The sequence below is a fragment of the Branchiostoma belcheri genome, unplaced genomic scaffold, assembly GCF_001625305.1.
Source record: "Branchiostoma belcheri isolate BF01 breed outbred unplaced genomic scaffold, Haploidv18h27 scaffold101, whole genome shotgun sequence".
Taxonomy (NCBI): domain Eukaryota; kingdom Metazoa; phylum Chordata; class Leptocardii; order Amphioxiformes; family Branchiostomatidae; genus Branchiostoma; species Branchiostoma belcheri.
This window is the reverse complement of record NW_017802392.1, coordinates 115,712-132,412: the sequence shown is the minus strand read 5'-3', so window position 1 is coordinate 132,412 and position 16,701 is coordinate 115,712. Positions and strand designations below refer to the sequence as shown.

The following is a 16,701-nucleotide window of genomic DNA, read 5'->3' as shown; positions in this document are numbered from 1 at the left end:
TCCTTCCTTCTTTTATCCCTCCAACCAAAGTCGGGTAAACATTGTACCGGTAATGTACCTGGGTGCATTAAGGAAAGTTATGCAGTGCTCTTCCCTAGGACACAATCTCTAGCTGATAAGGCAAAGTAATCGAAGCCATGATGACCAGTCTCAATCTTGTGTCTGCCATTGGACACCACTGTTCGCTAATAAAGCCATACTAGAATATGTCAGCAATTTGAAATACATTAAGTGTTAATTCTCACTTTCTGGCAGCCTGCATTCCCTGAACAGGACGGTAGTTAATCCCTCCAATGGCCGCCCCACAGTCAGGACAGCGGCTTTGCTCCATGGGCTGACCGCACTCCCCGATGGCGTAAGGGTGTCCATTCACACACTGGAACCAGCGAAGCAGCTGTGCTTCATGCTCTGCTAGTGCCTGACGTGCCTCCATCAACACGTCCTCTGGCATAGTTGGGAAGTAGGAACCCTGAAATGAGGAAAGATTTAGGTTAGACGTCCAGGTAAACCTAGGGGAAAAAATGTTGTGTTTCCTGTTGCAGTCATGAAAAAATTTGGGTCGGTAGGTAGGGATTATCTTTTTTTCTTTGTTAGGCCACACCAATTTAATTTGTTGGTTCTCGGATTTTTTCAGAAAAAATATGAAGCGACAGGGCGAAAAAAAATAAAAATAAAAACAGGTCTGGGCATCCTATTATAGCCCCAAATGCTACAATATGAGCCATGAAGTCAACAAAAAAGGCTGGGTTAAAATTTAAAGTATAAATTTTGAACTTTAAATCAAACCACTGCATTGATAGATGGAAAAAACTGTAACAACTAGGAAGAAAAGGAATTTCCTCAACTGTTGGGGGCAAAATATGAGCATTTTTTAGTTGATTCGGAACCAGAATCTTTTTTTTTTTTTGCAAATCAGAAATAAATGAAGAGGCGAATCCGAGAACCAACAAATTAAATTGGTGTGGCCTTACCACACTTTGGCAATCTCTAGTGATCTAACTCATACAATACAGTTTAACAAAATGAATGTAAAATTTGCATGAACTTCAAGGCAACTATATTTTCAATGTCACTGTTGGAAAACTGATTGTACAACGTTTCATCAGTCAGGTGTCACATCATGGAGCTAGAAAAGGTTGATCAGCTCAAAAAATTTATGTCCCTTGCAGGTGTCCACACAAAAAAAAGGCTAGGGTTTGCAGTTTTTTCTAGGGTCAGTCGGGAAACAGGAAACACAGTTTGTTTTTTTTCCTTGGCCTAATATTAGTGATAAGATATGCCAAAAAACTCAAGCAAAAAATTGGATAATGATTATTAATAGTCAAAAACCACAGAGAATGGTCAAAACAAGCACAATATATTATGACCAATCCAACAATCACTCATAATATACATAAATTATGAATTTACATTGAATGCATTGAATTTTAGCAGTTTGATTTTGCTAGTCTGTTCCTCCCTCTGAGCATCAGTATCAAATCTTATCACCTTGCTATACATATTATCTAAATTTGGCTGGAAAACAAAAACTGTATACCATGCAGTACTTACAGCAGTGCATGAAAGATCTGTGGTAGAGTTACAGTGTACATGCAAAATGATTCTGAGCATTACTACAGTAACTATTAAATAACTCCTTATTGAACACTCTCTGATAAAACCTACAGCGTGGTTCTGTGGGTTCTGTAGGAGGGTCTGGAGTGGCAGTAGAAGTCCTCCCACACCTGTACCCAGAACAGCAGCAGTGTGGATCACCAGTGCAGACAGGGTCCTCTGGATGGGCGGCTGGTTTGGTGTCACTGTAAGGGTAAGGTTACCACCACCCTAGGAGAATACAGGGGAAAAGTATATACCACTGGAACAACAAGAAAGTTAACAAATAAAGTCATACATGTACATATACCAAGCAACTGCATGGTCTTCACATGGTCTAGCCCAACAATCTGCAACTACAAAAAAACTCTATTTATTCTAACTAAAATTCATATTCACAATAATGTGTGACCAGCCCCTCCAATTTGCTACATAATGACGTGTCGTGTACATTGTACATGTAATCAAACACCTCAGGGTGTCTGCTACTGTACCAGTTGCTATGATAATTGTGACAGCTGTCTGGTCCATGTCATTGACCTTTAGTTATGTGTTTAAAGAAGAAAATGAAATTGAGCAAAGACAATCTTTCCTTCTGTGAAGGTTAACATAATATAATGCTATTTCATATATCATCTTAGATTCGTATTATATATGAATCTTTCGATTCATGTCAAATTTCAACTTCAGTCTGACATTTAAAACAAATTTAGCATCACTTCTATTTCTAAAAATGTCATAAGGTCTAAGTAAATTCAAATGTATATTGAGAACCTTGTAATATTTGAGGTCTAGTGGTCGTTTGGTATCTAGCGTCTATATATATAAATTACTATGTAAAGAGAGATCCAAACAGTTCAATTACTTCTGCTGAGCCGGGTTTATTGATCCGTATGTTAACTCTAATACAGGTAGATGTGGTCTAATGGTTACAACGGAGTTTAGCACTAGTTACACGGATAATTACCAATGATCTAGAGTTATACAGATGAGGTACTACAGTTATACAATCTACTTTAAAACAGAGCTACAACTAAACATGTACACATACCTCGGATCCAGGTCTCGAACTAACTTACACAGCGATTGTCTATTCCAAGCTCAACTCTGTTCACAATAGTCCCTAACCTGATTGGTTGCTCTCACCAACCAATCAGTGCCTACCTAATGCGCAAATATATGCATAATCTCTATAACAAGTCTTTCCACATGGTCATTTACATATTACAACCTCTTCAATGGATAATTTAAAAAACATCGCTGGTGTGTTCTTCTACATTGTGTACAATGTACTCACCTGGTTGTTTGTCAGCAGTTCCATAGCGAGCTGCTTGTTGGCTAGGACAGGAGAGTTGTGCAGGTACTGGTGGGAGACTGTGATGTAATCCTGGGATGGATGGCGGGCCTGGTTGGTGTTGGCTCGGGAAACCGTGACCTCCCGGTACAACGCCAGCAGGAGCTCAACTTCTCGCACGTTCACGGGAATGTTCATAGCCTAACAAAACCCCGAAAACAGGCGCTTCATTAGCGTGTCAGAAGTACAAGTGTATTACAGGAAAGTTACAAATTCGGAAATAGATTTGGTACACAAGTTGGAAAACAATTGTGAAAGTTCCGTGAATAGTTTCATCAGGTTGGTAACACATTGAGTAAAGAGACTATTTTTACACAACCAAGTCTTTTATTCAGCCAACATTTTGGTGACCGTCTGTCACCTTCTTCAGGGCAATGTGAACCAGTCAGGATTCCCTGAGGAAGGTGACAGACGGTCACCGAACATCGGCTGACAAGACTTGCATGGTTGTGTAAAAAGAGTCTCTTTACTTATTGTGAAAGTTCCTCTGTGTTGGTTGCAATCATAATGATTGTACAATTGCAATGTTGCCACTTTATTCCAACACAAGGACAAAGAGATAAATTTTTGACGACCACTGTTGCCTTCATCAGGATAATTAATGACCAATCACTCAGTTCTGAACGTAAAGTTGGAAAACTGTACACTTCTGCGTTTGGAAAAATGTATGCAGGCATAGAAGAATTTGCATGCTCTCGCACTAAAATTTTGCATTTAGTTATGTAGATGTACAAAGTCATGTACAATCATGTACATTACAGGGCAATTCTGACTGGTTCACATTGCCCTGATGAAGGTGACAGACGGTCACCGAAACGTCGGCTGAATAAAAGACTTCAATGTCTTACCAACCTGATGTACACAGGTCAGCTTAAAACAGCTGACTGCATAAAAAGAAGACATAAATTCATCAAACATTCAACAATGCAATAGATAAAAGACTAACCTGTAGGACATCGTTAACAGCGTCCATGTTCTTACTGACCATGGACTTGGCCAGTTCTTCCCTCAGCTGTCGGTAGTCCTCTCCACACACGATGAAACGATCTGGGATGATCTCCTCCTAGACACATGAAAATAGGCAGTGGTTTGTCAAACTGCTTCTTGGTCCATGATACCCATCAAACACATCATTAATTTTGATGTTTATGTCAGGGTAGAGATTCTGATTCTACCCTGCGATTCTACCAGACTGAGTACATTGTATGCTGATAGGAGTGTCTTTGAGACTCAGGATGCTGTTAATATGTTAAGCCCTGGTCACAACCCGCCGTGCATGCTTTTTGTCCGTATGTTTTTTTTTGAGGCCACGTCTGCTATAATGTTATTCTGAGAACGTGGTAGTGGCGTCACTCGAACGGTTGGGCAAGGTGTAAGAGTGTGGTCTGCATCTGGCCGTGAGCGGTTTCGTGCATCGTTCGTTGCGCATTAGTGGTGAGTTGTACCTGCTTACAACGTACGATCTCTGTGCGATAGCAACTTTACTGTAAGGAGGCCGTACTCACCGAGCGTCTTATGTACGGTACGTATGGGGCACGCGCGTTGCCCTTACTTCCACGTATACATACGGGTGGTGAATCCGCGGACCGCACGTAGAAAAAGTTTTACATGCACTTAAAGTTCTATGGCATGTCTGCGTGCTCCCAAATCCGTAGGATTCCGTACGGAGGCGGTACTCACCACGCACGGATGTCCTACGTTTGCCCACATTTGCACACAGTTTGCACGTACGGCGGGTTGTTTACAAAATTTACATTGTAAATGTCAACTTGAAGTTGAAGACAATCCATTGATATTAGACGTGGCATAAATATTGGACTGTCTTTTAAGTGAGTAGCTTAAAAGTTACAAAATGTCCCAGGCCTTCACTCCATTACAGGCTATACTGTAATTTGATCTTAGTTGTAGTAGACAATATGAAAGTCCCTGTAATTTTGTCGAATCAATAAAAAATTCATCATAGTGAATAAAATCTGAAAGCTGAATGTTATTCAGATTTCTGATATAGTTTGCTTTAAAAAATTTCTGTTTTTACAAGTTACTGATCTGCACCAACCTTCCCACCCCTGGCCTCCGGTGGGATGATCCACTGCAGGTGCTGATGCAGCTGTGCCTGTTCTGTCACACTCAGCAGGCTGTCCAGGCCACAGCCACGGTACAGCTGCTTCAGGAGGAACACCTGCGGCCACCTCCACTCCAGCTGTTCACACAGCCGCCAGGCCTGGTCCAGCAGCCTCTTGGTCAGCCTGTTGGTGTTGAGGGTATTTCAGTTGGAAGCGCCAACTATATCTGATTCAATTAAACATCACTCGGTAGTCATTACAATGCAATTTACATAGTATTACAAATAAAGATTGTTACTTTTAGGAAGCGACAAAATGTTTTAATGTTCATCCTTTCCTCTTTGTACCTTCATGATCAGGTTGCTAATAAATGTACCTCCTTCACACAAGAGGCAAAATGAACTGGCACGCAGTCTGAATTCAGGTCATGTGACGGTTTTTGCAGAACGTGTTCTGTTCAGCCATGCGCCTGCTGAGGTTCGGACTGTTCCACTACGTAGCGATTCGGGGGGGTCCTGCAAGGATTCGCGCAATGTCCGTGACAGAAGTGTAAGAAACAGGAGGAGCCGTAAAAACCCCATTGATCCCGGGCCAGGGTTCGAACCCACAACCTCCCGGGCCCCTGTTACAGACACTCTAACCTCACCGCTAAAAGGTCTAGACCCGTTTGCCGGATCTGTTGGTAGCGCCTATAAACCCCCCACTGTTACACTACTCCCCCTTTTCTTTTCAAGATCCGTCCTCGAATCTTCCGAATTCGACATCCCTGGAGCGGCACTCTTTGCCAGAACTCGCAGGGCCGGTGTGGGAACCACTGTAAGAAACAGGAGACAGTAAAAACCCCACTGGTCCCGGGCCAAGGTTCGAACCCACAATCTCCCGGGCCCCAGTTAGACACTCTAACCTCTCCGCTAAAAGGTCTAGACCCGTTTGCCGAATCTGTTGGTAGCGCCTATAAACCCCCCACTGTTACAGAAGCCAATGGTATATGGCACTAAACATGAATTTTATTCTATCTTAGGTGTACACATATAAGTCCAAAATTGTTTTGTAAGTCATATTTTAGATTTCACTACATTCTATACATTTGTATCAAATGGTTTGTACGTTGTCTCCTTCACAAATGTGGCATGGGCCGCGCCCATAGTGCCGAGTGCGTGAAATCGACAACACTTGTCGTCCCACGTATAGGGTCTCCCCAAGCTTTTGTGATCTGTTGGACCTTATTGAGAATTACTTTTTACCTCTGAGTCAGAACTTGTAGCTACATACATGTTCTTTATTTCCAGTGTATAAAAGTGGGTCTGTGGAACCCCCGGGGATCACAGCGGGTAATTAGCTGCCGGGTCTCTGGTCCCTGTCACCGCGTGGCTTCAGTCTGTCGCCACGCGCTCAGGGGCAAGTCACACAATCAGTTCGTCCTCCACAAGTCGATTGACGAGCTATCTCCTACTTTCTACTGCCCCTCCATGCCGCGTTCACCCAAGAAACCGCGCCGTTGTGCCGGCTGCGGAGACGCTCTGTCTTCTCACAAGGCGGGTCAGGCCGGCGCAGACTGCAAAGGTACCGGCCAGACGAATTCCCCCGCTGCCCCGCTCACTATGGCGGACCTCAAGAAACGGAAGGAAGAACTGGAAGCAGCCATCCAAGAGGCCGAGCTCCGACGAGAGGTAGAATCCCTCGAGAAGAAGTTACAGCTGCTGCAGTCCCCCTCGGCTCTCCCCCCCTCCTCGGGAGGTACGGGTGCTCCGGTTCCCCCAGCCGCTGGTCCGCCGGCCTCCGGGAAGACGGCACCCCACGACCCGCCGGCTCCACTCCCCCCACCCGGCACAGCTGTCCCGCCGACGACTGGCGCGGGACAACAAGCTGCGGTCCAACTGGGCCCGGGAGACATAACCTTGGACACCCTTCGGCAGGACGCTGAGTTGCTGGCCAAGGTGACCAAGAAGTTCCCGGAGCTCGCCTCCACCGAGCGGACGGCGGAAGCCAAGCCTACAGGTAAGAAGAAGCCCTCCGGCATGCTCTCCCCAGAACACTTCGTATTTAGCTGCGATTCAGCAGACGACAAGAAGTACGATGACCTGTCCGCTGAGGAATTCCTGAGTGGCTGTATGGGACTGCTCCTCTCTCCAGCCTTGCCAGCCTGGGAACTCAGGGGCCGTTTAGCCCTGTTACAGTACACATGCCACCGGCTGGCCCGGTATCGCTGGCCCGTTGTCAGGGCGTTCCATCACGCGGCCGTCGCCCGCGCCCTGCGCGTCTCCACGGAGTGGAACACGGACTGGGAAGACATCAAGGAATACTACTTCGATGGGGATGCCAGCAAACTGAAGAACACCACCGCCGCGACGACTTCTCTCCAGTCGACCACCAACGCGCGCCCGTGCTGGAGTTTCCAGAAGAACGAGTGCAAGTCGACCGCGTGCCGTTTCGACCATTATTGCGGACATTGCTTCGCGCAGACAGGACAACGTTTCCGCCATCCGGACGCGACCTGCCGCCGCAAGAAGTTCGGAGACAAGAAGACAAAGGACGACAAACAAACATCGGAGTGACTGGGACCCACACGAACACGAACTGTAAGTAGCTCAGGACAGTCTCTTGTCGACGGACATTTCAACCTTAGAAATAATACAACCAGCACAGGTCAGAACACTGTTCCTTTTCCCGGCCATCGAGGCGTACTTGGTTTTATTGTCCACTCCGATCAGGTTTCCCCTCCTACAGATATGATTGTGGATTTCCATGTAACTGACGATACGGTGTACGCAGACGTCACCGATACGGTCGTAGAGTTAGAGGTACCTAAGCATATTGTTTTGAACGAAGACATTGTCGCGCACTCGAGTGATGCCTCTGTAACCCCAGATGTTTTCAAGACATGTACAATTTCGGTTGACACAAATGACGTTTCTATGGCACTTGTTGTTGACACAGATGTTAGAGAGAATTATATTGCAGTAGACTCAGATATTGTGTTAGATTTTGCGGGAGCTCCAGAGCTATCGGTTGTTGATGTTGATGATGTTGTTCGCTCCGGCGACGTTGCTAATTGATAGTGATATTCATGTTGAGCTCCCCGCGCCACAGACGGCGCTCAGCTTTTGTAATCAGTGTGAGCTCCAGTTTTCGCCCCTCTCCGCGGGGGCTTTGTCATATGGTAGCCATCAGCGGGATGACAGTTTGTTTGTTTCCCCCCTTGTCGCCTCCCTGGCGGACCTCACACGGCCCGTCAGTTTCCTGTCTCCAGCCCCCACCGGGGGGCTTCGCACCCGGCTCGCACCTGGTCAGCAGGCGCCCCTCGCCGGATCCCTATCTCCAGCCCTCACGGGGGGGCTTCACACGCGGCTCGCATCTGACCAGCAGACGCAACTCGCCGGCTATTCGTCTCCAGCCCTCACGGGGGGGCTTCGCACTCGGCTCGGGCCCGACCAGCGGGCGCCACTCGCCAGCTCCATGTTACCAGTCCCCACGGGGGGGCTCTCCGATCGTTCAGGTCCTCCCCCCAGCCTGTCGGACTTCCAGCGCTGGCACGTCACCGTTCATCGTTCGGGTCTGCCCAATTACAAAGGAGCCCGCATTCCGGTCCCAAGTAAACTGAATGTGCCCGCCTGGCGTCACCTTCTCGTGGATTACAAAGATGAGACTTTATGTGACTTGATCGAATTCGGGTTCCCTGTGAATTACACCGCTACAAAGCAACCAGTGGTCCCGCCTACAAATCACGCGTCAGCTGTCCGCTATAGTGCCCACGTCGCCGATTACATCACCAAGGAGCGGGGTCACGGAGCCACCATCGGCCCGTTGCCCTTGGATTTTTTCGACCCGGCGTTAGTCTGCAACCCTCTCCAGACCGTGCCGAAGAAGGACTCCAATAGCAGGCGGATCGTTGTGGACTTCAGTTTTCCTGACGCCTCTTCCGTCAATGCAGGAATCCCCACGGACACTTACCTCGGCGAACGTCTGCACTTGCGTTATCCTTCCGTGGATGACCTGTCAGCCATAGTCGTTCTCCTGGGACCGGGTTGTCTGCTGTAAAAACGCGACCTACGCAGGGCCTACCGGCAAATCTACGTTGACCCCGCGGATTATAACCTTCTTGGCTTTCAGTGGAAAGGACTTTGCTACGCAGACGTCGTCTACCCTTTCGGCATTCGTACCGGGGCCTTAGTCTGTCAGCGGGTAACGGACGCAGTGCGTTTTAATCTCCGGCACCTTCGGCTACGACTGCGTGAACTATCTTGATGACTTGGGCGGCGCGGACACCACAGCTCGTGCACCTGCTGCCTTCGAACACCTCGGTCACCTGCTGGCATTGTTGGGATTGCAAGAAGCTGACGACAAGGCCGTTCCCCCGACCACCCGTCTGGTCTTTCTCGGCCGACTCATCGACTCAGTCCGCATGACTATCGAGGTCACTCCCGAGCGTCTGACGGACACGTTGGAAGAACTACGCGTGTGGAGCTCGAAAGTTCACACCCGCCGCCGGGACATCGAGTCCCTATCGGCAAGTTGCAGTTCATCGCGTCGTGCGTCCGCCCGGGCAGGTTGTTCGTCTCGCGCATGCTCCTCTTCCTAAAGCAGTTTCCGGACAGACATACGAAACTGCGGATAACCGACGACTTCCGCCGGGACTTGGCCTGGTGGCGCACCTTCCTCCCAACATACAACGGGATTTCTCTCCTCCCACAGTCCGGCTGGACAGAGGCAGACGCCGTCTTCAGTTCGGACGCCTGCTTAACGGGCTGCGGTGGTTTCCTCAATTCCACGGGAGAGTTCTTTCACTCCACCTTCCCGCCCTCGGTCCTCGAGTTGGAACCCTGCATTAATGGACTCGAACTCCTCACCATCTTGGTGTGCGCTCGTTTGTGGGGCAGACACTGGTCCGGCATGCGCATTGTGGTGTTGTGCGACAACGAAGCTTCCGTTACGGTCCTTAATTCCGGGCGCAGTCGTTCTCCTTTCCTACAGTCCTGTCTCCGCAACCTGTGGCTCTGCGCTGCCACGGACCAGTTCGAGATACGGGCCGTACATCTCCCGGGCGTCCACAATCGGCTGGCCGATCATCTCAGTCGTTGGCATACTTCCCCGTCGCATCGCGAGGCCTTTCTACACTTGACCGCCGGCACACCTGTCACTCAGGCGACCGTGGCCTCCACTGACTTTGCCCTATTGACCCACTTGTGATCCTTTTCAGGCTCCGCCTCCGGACTGTGGCTGTTGGATCAACAGGTGGCAGCTGCAAAGACATCTGCCTTCTCCGCTGGGACGTACAACAATCTCCGGACTCAGTGGCGCTCTTTCCTTCTCTTCTGCGAATATTATGGTCTTCCGGCGCTGCCCACCACATCTGCTACTCTCGCAAGGTACGCGCTGTTCCTCTCTAGATCGTGCAAGAGCCCGAACACGGTAAAAATCTACGTTCATGGAGTACGGCAACTACACCTGTTCTACGACTTTCCCCCGCCGCCCGACAGCGCCTTTGAACTTAAACTGGTCTTCATGTCCTTAGCCAGGCACTCTACTCATACTCCGCAACAGAAGCTACCCATCACACCGGAGATTCTACTGTCGATCAGGTCTCTGCTGGAGCTTCGGCGTCCATTACACGCGACCCTCTGGGCGGTCTTCTGCATAGGTTTCTTCACGCTACTCCGCAAGTCCAACTTAGTCCCTCCCTCGCGGGCGGCCTTCTCCGCTGACAAACATCTCACTCGCGCTTCACTTCAGCTCACCCCAGACGGCTTGATCGTTCGGATCACGTGGTCAAAGACTCGGCAGTTCCGACAGAAGGTTCTGCAACTTCCGGTGGCAGCCATACCGGGACATCCGCTCTGCCCGAGAGCGGCCTACCTGCATATGACTCACCTCCTCCCCGCCTCGGGTGATTCCCCCGCGTTCCTCGTCCCCGGTAGCGACGGCAGTCTAGTGTCCCTCACACATTCCACCCTCGTTTCCCACCTCAAGACTTTACTACAAGCTGCGGGCTTCCCCTCCAACAAATTCTCCGGGCACAGTTTCCGACGCGGGGGCGCCACCTTCGCCTGGCACTGCGGTGCGGACCCCAGACCATCAAACTTTATGGGCCGACTGGTCCTCCGACGCCTACGAGGTCTACCTAGATTCCTCCCTGGAACAGCGATGGTCCTTCAGCAAACACATCTCCTACTCCATCTGCCAGAGCCCCCCCAGCTCCGCCTCAAAACCCCCCTTGTCCCGCTGATCGCCGCCATACGACATTACAGCCTTTATCTTGTTTTAGTTATTAGTATTAGAGTTAGTCTTGTTCTTCAGTTTATTTGTATCGTTCAGTATCGGATTACCAAGCATTTGTTCTCTAGACTAACGCTTGAATTGTTTTGTACATGCATATCGTTTTTTGACTTTTAATTTCTGTATGTTAGGCAGTGTTAAACTCATATTTCTTGTTGTAATTCCGAGTTGTTGCTTTGATAGTACCTGATCTCCGGGCTTCCAAACCTCCCTTCTCTGCACGCCTACTCTCGCCTCTCCCCTTCGCCTCCCGCTGGGTCTGGTCCTGGTGATTTGAGCTCGTGTTTTTCTCGCTCATTAAAGTTTACCAGCCCAGCTCAGTGTTTGTCATTCAATGATTCATTCAAACTACTAGTATAGGGAGAGAAGCGTGCAGATAATTGTGGGTCTGTGGAACCCCCGGGGATCACAGCGGGTAATTAGCTGCCGGGTCTCTGGTCCCTGTCACCGCGTGGCTTCAGTCTGTCGCCACGCGCTCAGGGGCAAGTCACACCCGCCCACCTCACCCTTGTGATTTGAGCTCGTGTTTTTCTCGCTCATTAAAGTTTACCAGCCCAGCTCAGTGTTTGTCATTCAATGATTCATTCAAACTACTAGTATAGGGAGAGAAGCGTGCAGATAATTGTTTGCAGTAGACTGAGAGATGACAAGAAAATCTATGACACGTACAAGTTTATAAACAGAGTTAGCCGGCGTCCGCCATTTTGATTTGGAATAGCGGGCAGTGATTGGTCAGCGTGGGGTGTAGGATTACATAATGACATCATATCCAGCAGGCTAGATATGATGGTCTCGCTCTCTCCCCGGCCAGAGTAAGTGGTGTTTCGTAGGCTGCTGCCCACACAAGGATACCAGTTTTCTCACGAAATTTGTGCAGATTCAACTTTATAGCCTTGAAATGTCCTTTGAACTACGTGCGGACCTTGTGGCAATTTCATTGATTTTGTCTGCTGCATTGATTCTTGTACAAAAAATGTTAAAAATTGTGAGAAAAGTCCCAAATTTCAGCCTTATTCTGGTATATAGGCAAAAGGCCTGCTCGTACAAGACATCACAGAGATGTTATCTATTACTTCGCAAAAAATCACTCTGCAAAACAGTTGTTTCATAATATCAAATTTTTTACCAAAAATTTGAGTTTTTCACCCCAAATATACTGGGATTGACAATTTTCTTGTTGTGATCGTTTAGATATTTCATATTTACATCACCTGACCAAATTTTGTTGAAACCTGATGGGTACATCAAAAGCGGTGTACAGAAAGTGCGAAATGGAACGAAATGGACGAAATGGAACGAAATGGAATGAAATGGGACGAAATGGAACGAAATGAAACGAAATATGTATGAAGCATGTTGGAACGGCGATGTTAATGTCCGCTCGACGTCAAACGTTGGAACGGCGACGTTAGTGTCCACTCGACATCCAAACAGCAACGTAAAGTTTGATGGTATTCTTAGAACCGCAACGTTATAAGATCGATCAGGATACGTTAAGAATAAAGTTGAGCAGTCAAAGAGTTTTCTTCTTTGTGTAGTAACTTGTTGCGGCATTATTCTAGCCGAAATGTTTCGTCCTTGTTGTCGATGTTCTGCCTGCCCGTAAGAAGTGTCGCCGATCTCGGAAACAACGTCCAGAGGAAATAATAAGACAACTACAGAATAAGTGTTAACTCGAGGGGAAGTCTAAAATTATAAGATCTAAACTTGTTGCGTTCAAGAAACACTGGCGGTTCATGCGCTAATTTACAATAAATTAAATACAGAAACCAAGATGGGGCTAACAAAATCAAAACAACGGAGAGTGGAAATATCGACGTCGGCTGTGTTACAAAATAGCACTCGTAATGTAACGTTTATTACTTTGTATCGTTATATTTTCAAACAACAAGATCATTTTTACAGTTCGAATCAGGGTTTATTTTTTATTTTGTAGAAAAAGGCGTTTTTAGAAACATGTAGTCTAAGTCTCATCAAGGATTTTGGCTTGCCCGGTCAAGGGTAACCTAATGGCCGCCGCTATCTGAGTATTTTTACGTTTTGATCGCAACTGAATTACACAGAGTTAGGAACCATGTTAGTCTGTGTATGTACCAGGCCAGAAAATGATCATACCTTGCACCCACGCTATGTCGTGTTAGAATGTGTGAAATTAAAACAATTGAGGATCAGGAGAAGTGCGCATATGAATAGAACAGTTGGCGGGAAAAATTCGCAGGGGGCATGCAGAAAGGTAAACATTCGAATTCCTAGAGCTGGCCCACAAAACTGTCAACAAATCATGGACAGTTGCCAATGGTGACAAGTGTGATTTACATCTTATTTTCATAAATGTTTTAACATAAGCTACGAGTGGGGATTTGCAGGACGTTTTGAACCACCGTGAAAAGTCCCTGTAAATAATTTTTGCCAACTGTAACAATGGGGGATCATTTGCACATTTGCATGCGGGGGAAAGAATTTAGCTCCGCCCCAGCCAACACAGCAAAAAGTAAAAAAAAAAAAACGCTGTATAATAACGCTTGCCTCGTGCACTTTTGGTGAATTCTGAATTTTACCGTCCAATTCTTTATTCTAATCCTTACTTCCATACTCAGTTCCGTTTCCCTGTCATTATTTCGAGCAATTCGCAGCGGGTTATTAGCATAGCATATATCGCAGGTTTTTCCTCCTCGTGGGCACACTTTGACTGCTCACCTCAAAACTCAAGTGTTGTTGTATAATTATAACGTACCTTCTAACGTTGTGGTCACTTTATTCTTAACGTACCCCGATCCTTCTTATAACGTTGTGGTCACTTTATTATTAACGTACCCTGATCAATTTTATAACGTTTGCTTTCAGATGACAAGTCAGATAAACTTTACCTGTAATGTGTCCTCTTCACCAGTCTCTTCTCCTCTTGCACTGAGAGAGCCCTCCTCCCATGGTACTCATGTAGGAGCTGTGCAGCGACGGACAGTCCAAACCGTATGTTGGCGATGAACAGCAGTGTGGCCACGGACAGGCCCGGTGGGTTCCGGTGTGCCTGCCTGCCAGCCTGCTGGAGTTTGGAGACAGCAACTTCAAGCATAGCTGTCTCTGTGTCATGGGACTGGGCAGCTTCTTGCTTGTAAGAGTCCTGTAAAGTTAGAACATAAAAAAGACTGAGACTGAGTCACTTGCTCAACTTTTTGTCATCATTGTTAACTTGCATGCAAATTTTGGACTGCTACTCATCTATACATAATGATTGTTTCAAGTTACAAAATAAAATTATATGTTAACCATTGAAGTCCTACCTCCAACCATTTACACAGAGCATATGGCAATCCATCTCTGTTTGTGTAGCCCTTGGGCCAAATAGTTGGGAGGCTAGTCCACTCACGTCTGCTGTTTAACTGTCATACTCTTCCAAAATGCTGAGAGCTAAGCAGAGAAAGCTGGCATTTCTGTACCATTTTAAAAAAACTTTGGTATGACTTGGCCAGGGATCAAACTTCCACATGCAAGGCAATATATTTAGTAATCATAAGCTATTGGCAACCATTGCAACAGTTACTAATTCCATATTTAACCAGTAAATTTTATTTGAGTTTTGAGAAATCTTCCTGTGATTTTTTCTCTAGTAAGCTGAATTAATTTGTGTGCTTTGGTAGTGCAAACATACATATGTACAATGTATTACATGTACCTATATGTAATGGTCTTGAGAAGTTGTAGGTCCACTGTATTTTGTATGATTCAATAATAATAATTTTATAAACTCTGTGATCATGAATAAAACCATTATCAACAGGCATTTGTGGCGAGATGAAATGTATTTGGTAAAAGGTTGTCTAACCTCCATGCATTGGACGTAGATGACCAAAAGTTCAATGACCTCTTGCTTGTCCACCACAAAGCCTCGGGCAGCCTGGAGGTACCTCTCCATGTGATCTATGACTTCCTGGGAACTGTAAAAAGATAACTTAAATAAGCACACATTTTACACTGTACCGAAAACCAGAAGTCAGTAGAACGAACTGTATCTGGCTGCGCAAAACCACGGTTTCTGTTGAATGTTTGGTCAACATTGCATCTTAAGTTTGACTGTTGTATATCTTTTCCTAACACAACATGTACAAACAATAGACAGGGTATCATCCTTATATACATGAACACAACCTTTAATTTGGGACATACATTGTACATACAACATGCATAGGTTTAGCACTTTTATAGAACGTTCTGTAGAAGTGATAAGCCTATGCATGTTACAAAATGTACATTGTCAATCATTGTACGTCCCGGATTTTGTATGTCCTATAATTGAAGCATTGGTGGTTATCATGGGATGCCCAGGCCAGTTTTTGAATGTAGCTTGACATGTCATACTTTTTCAAAAAATATCTGAAAACCATCAAATTGAATTGGTGAGGCCTAATGTCTAATAAATATTAAATGACTCACTTTGCTCGGAGCAGAAGTTGCAGAAGGAACAGGCGGATGACAGGTGTCTGGTCGATGCAGTCATCTTCGAACAGTGTGAACTTCTTGGTCTTGGCAGTAGTTCCTTTTCTTACCACATAGTTAAGGAGCATCTCCACCACTCCTGCCTCTGGAGGCGTGCCGCCAGCGAAACAGAAGCGAGACACCAGCTCCATGAAGAAAGAGTTGCAGCAACGTCTGTAGGCATTGTGCTTCTCCACTGCATCCCTGTCACTGCAAAAATTACAACAAACTTTACATCAAACTATAAACATACTATTAGGGTAATACATTTTGCAAAGTAAATGCATAATGTTAACCATTGCATATGGTATTGCCTAGTAACAAACTACTGCTCTGCTTATTCTTACTCAAACACATTCCTATGATTATTATATAGTGACCAGCCTCTCCAACACTGTCTCACAATTTGCTACATACATGTAATGTACCCCCAACACCACAGGGTGTCAGCTACAGCACCAGTTACCATGGTGACAAGTCCTTGATCTTTTTTTTTTAGAGATGAAGAAACTGAGCAAAATCAACATGTTTTCCTACTGCAAAAGTACACATGATAATTCAGGTATGAAGTGTATTCTAAAACCGGGACCCCAGAAAGTGCGAAATGGAACGAAATGGAACGAAAGGGAACAAAATGGAACGAAATGAAACGAAATGTGTATGAAGGAAAGCCGTTAAGCCTTTCGTACGTTGGAACGGCGACGTCAGTGTCCACTCGACGTCCATACGGCAACGTTAAGATTGCTGGTATTCTTAGAACCGCAACGTTATAAGATCGATCAGGGTACGTTTAGAATAAAGTGACCGAAACGTTATAGAGTACGTTAACAATAAAGTGAGTTTTGAGTTGATCAGTTAAAGTGTGCGGACGTGTTTCTTTGTGGTCTCTGTCTGTCCTGGCATACGGTCACGGAGAGAAATTTTATCACCAGCCGCGTCCCTTAC

The 16,701-nt window shown here is 46.4% G+C and overlaps 2 protein-coding genes across 2 annotated transcripts in view; one reads left to right on the top strand and one right to left on the bottom strand.

Annotated features, from left to right (window-relative positions):
• LOC109473931 (E3 ubiquitin-protein ligase rnf213-alpha-like) overlaps window positions 1–16,701 on the bottom strand; it is a 134,495-nt gene that overhangs the window by 12,570 nt on the left and 105,224 nt on the right. The window contains exons 73-80 of the mRNA XM_019774105.1: window positions 15,715–15,966; window positions 15,107–15,218; window positions 14,151–14,404; window positions 5,004–5,193; window positions 3,894–4,010; window positions 2,891–3,088; window positions 1,666–1,824; window positions 246–469 (exon numbers count right to left, since the gene is read on the bottom strand). Coding sequence (XP_019629664.1) covers window positions 246–469; window positions 1,666–1,824; window positions 2,891–3,088; window positions 3,894–4,010; window positions 5,004–5,193; window positions 14,151–14,404; window positions 15,107–15,218; window positions 15,715–15,966 — 1,506 coding nt within the window. The remainder of the gene's footprint in view (window positions 1–245; window positions 470–1,665; window positions 1,825–2,890; window positions 3,089–3,893; window positions 4,011–5,003; window positions 5,194–14,150; window positions 14,405–15,106; window positions 15,219–15,714; window positions 15,967–16,701) is intronic.
• Window positions 6,321–11,834, top strand: LOC109474241. The gene is made up of 3 exons (XM_019774511.1): window positions 6,321–6,777; window positions 6,844–7,008; window positions 10,208–11,834. The coding sequence occupies exons 1-3, from the start codon at window positions 6,480–6,482 to the stop codon at window positions 11,398–11,400; spliced, it is 1,656 nt and encodes a 551-aa protein (XP_019630070.1). The 5' UTR covers window positions 6,321–6,479; the 3' UTR covers window positions 11,401–11,834.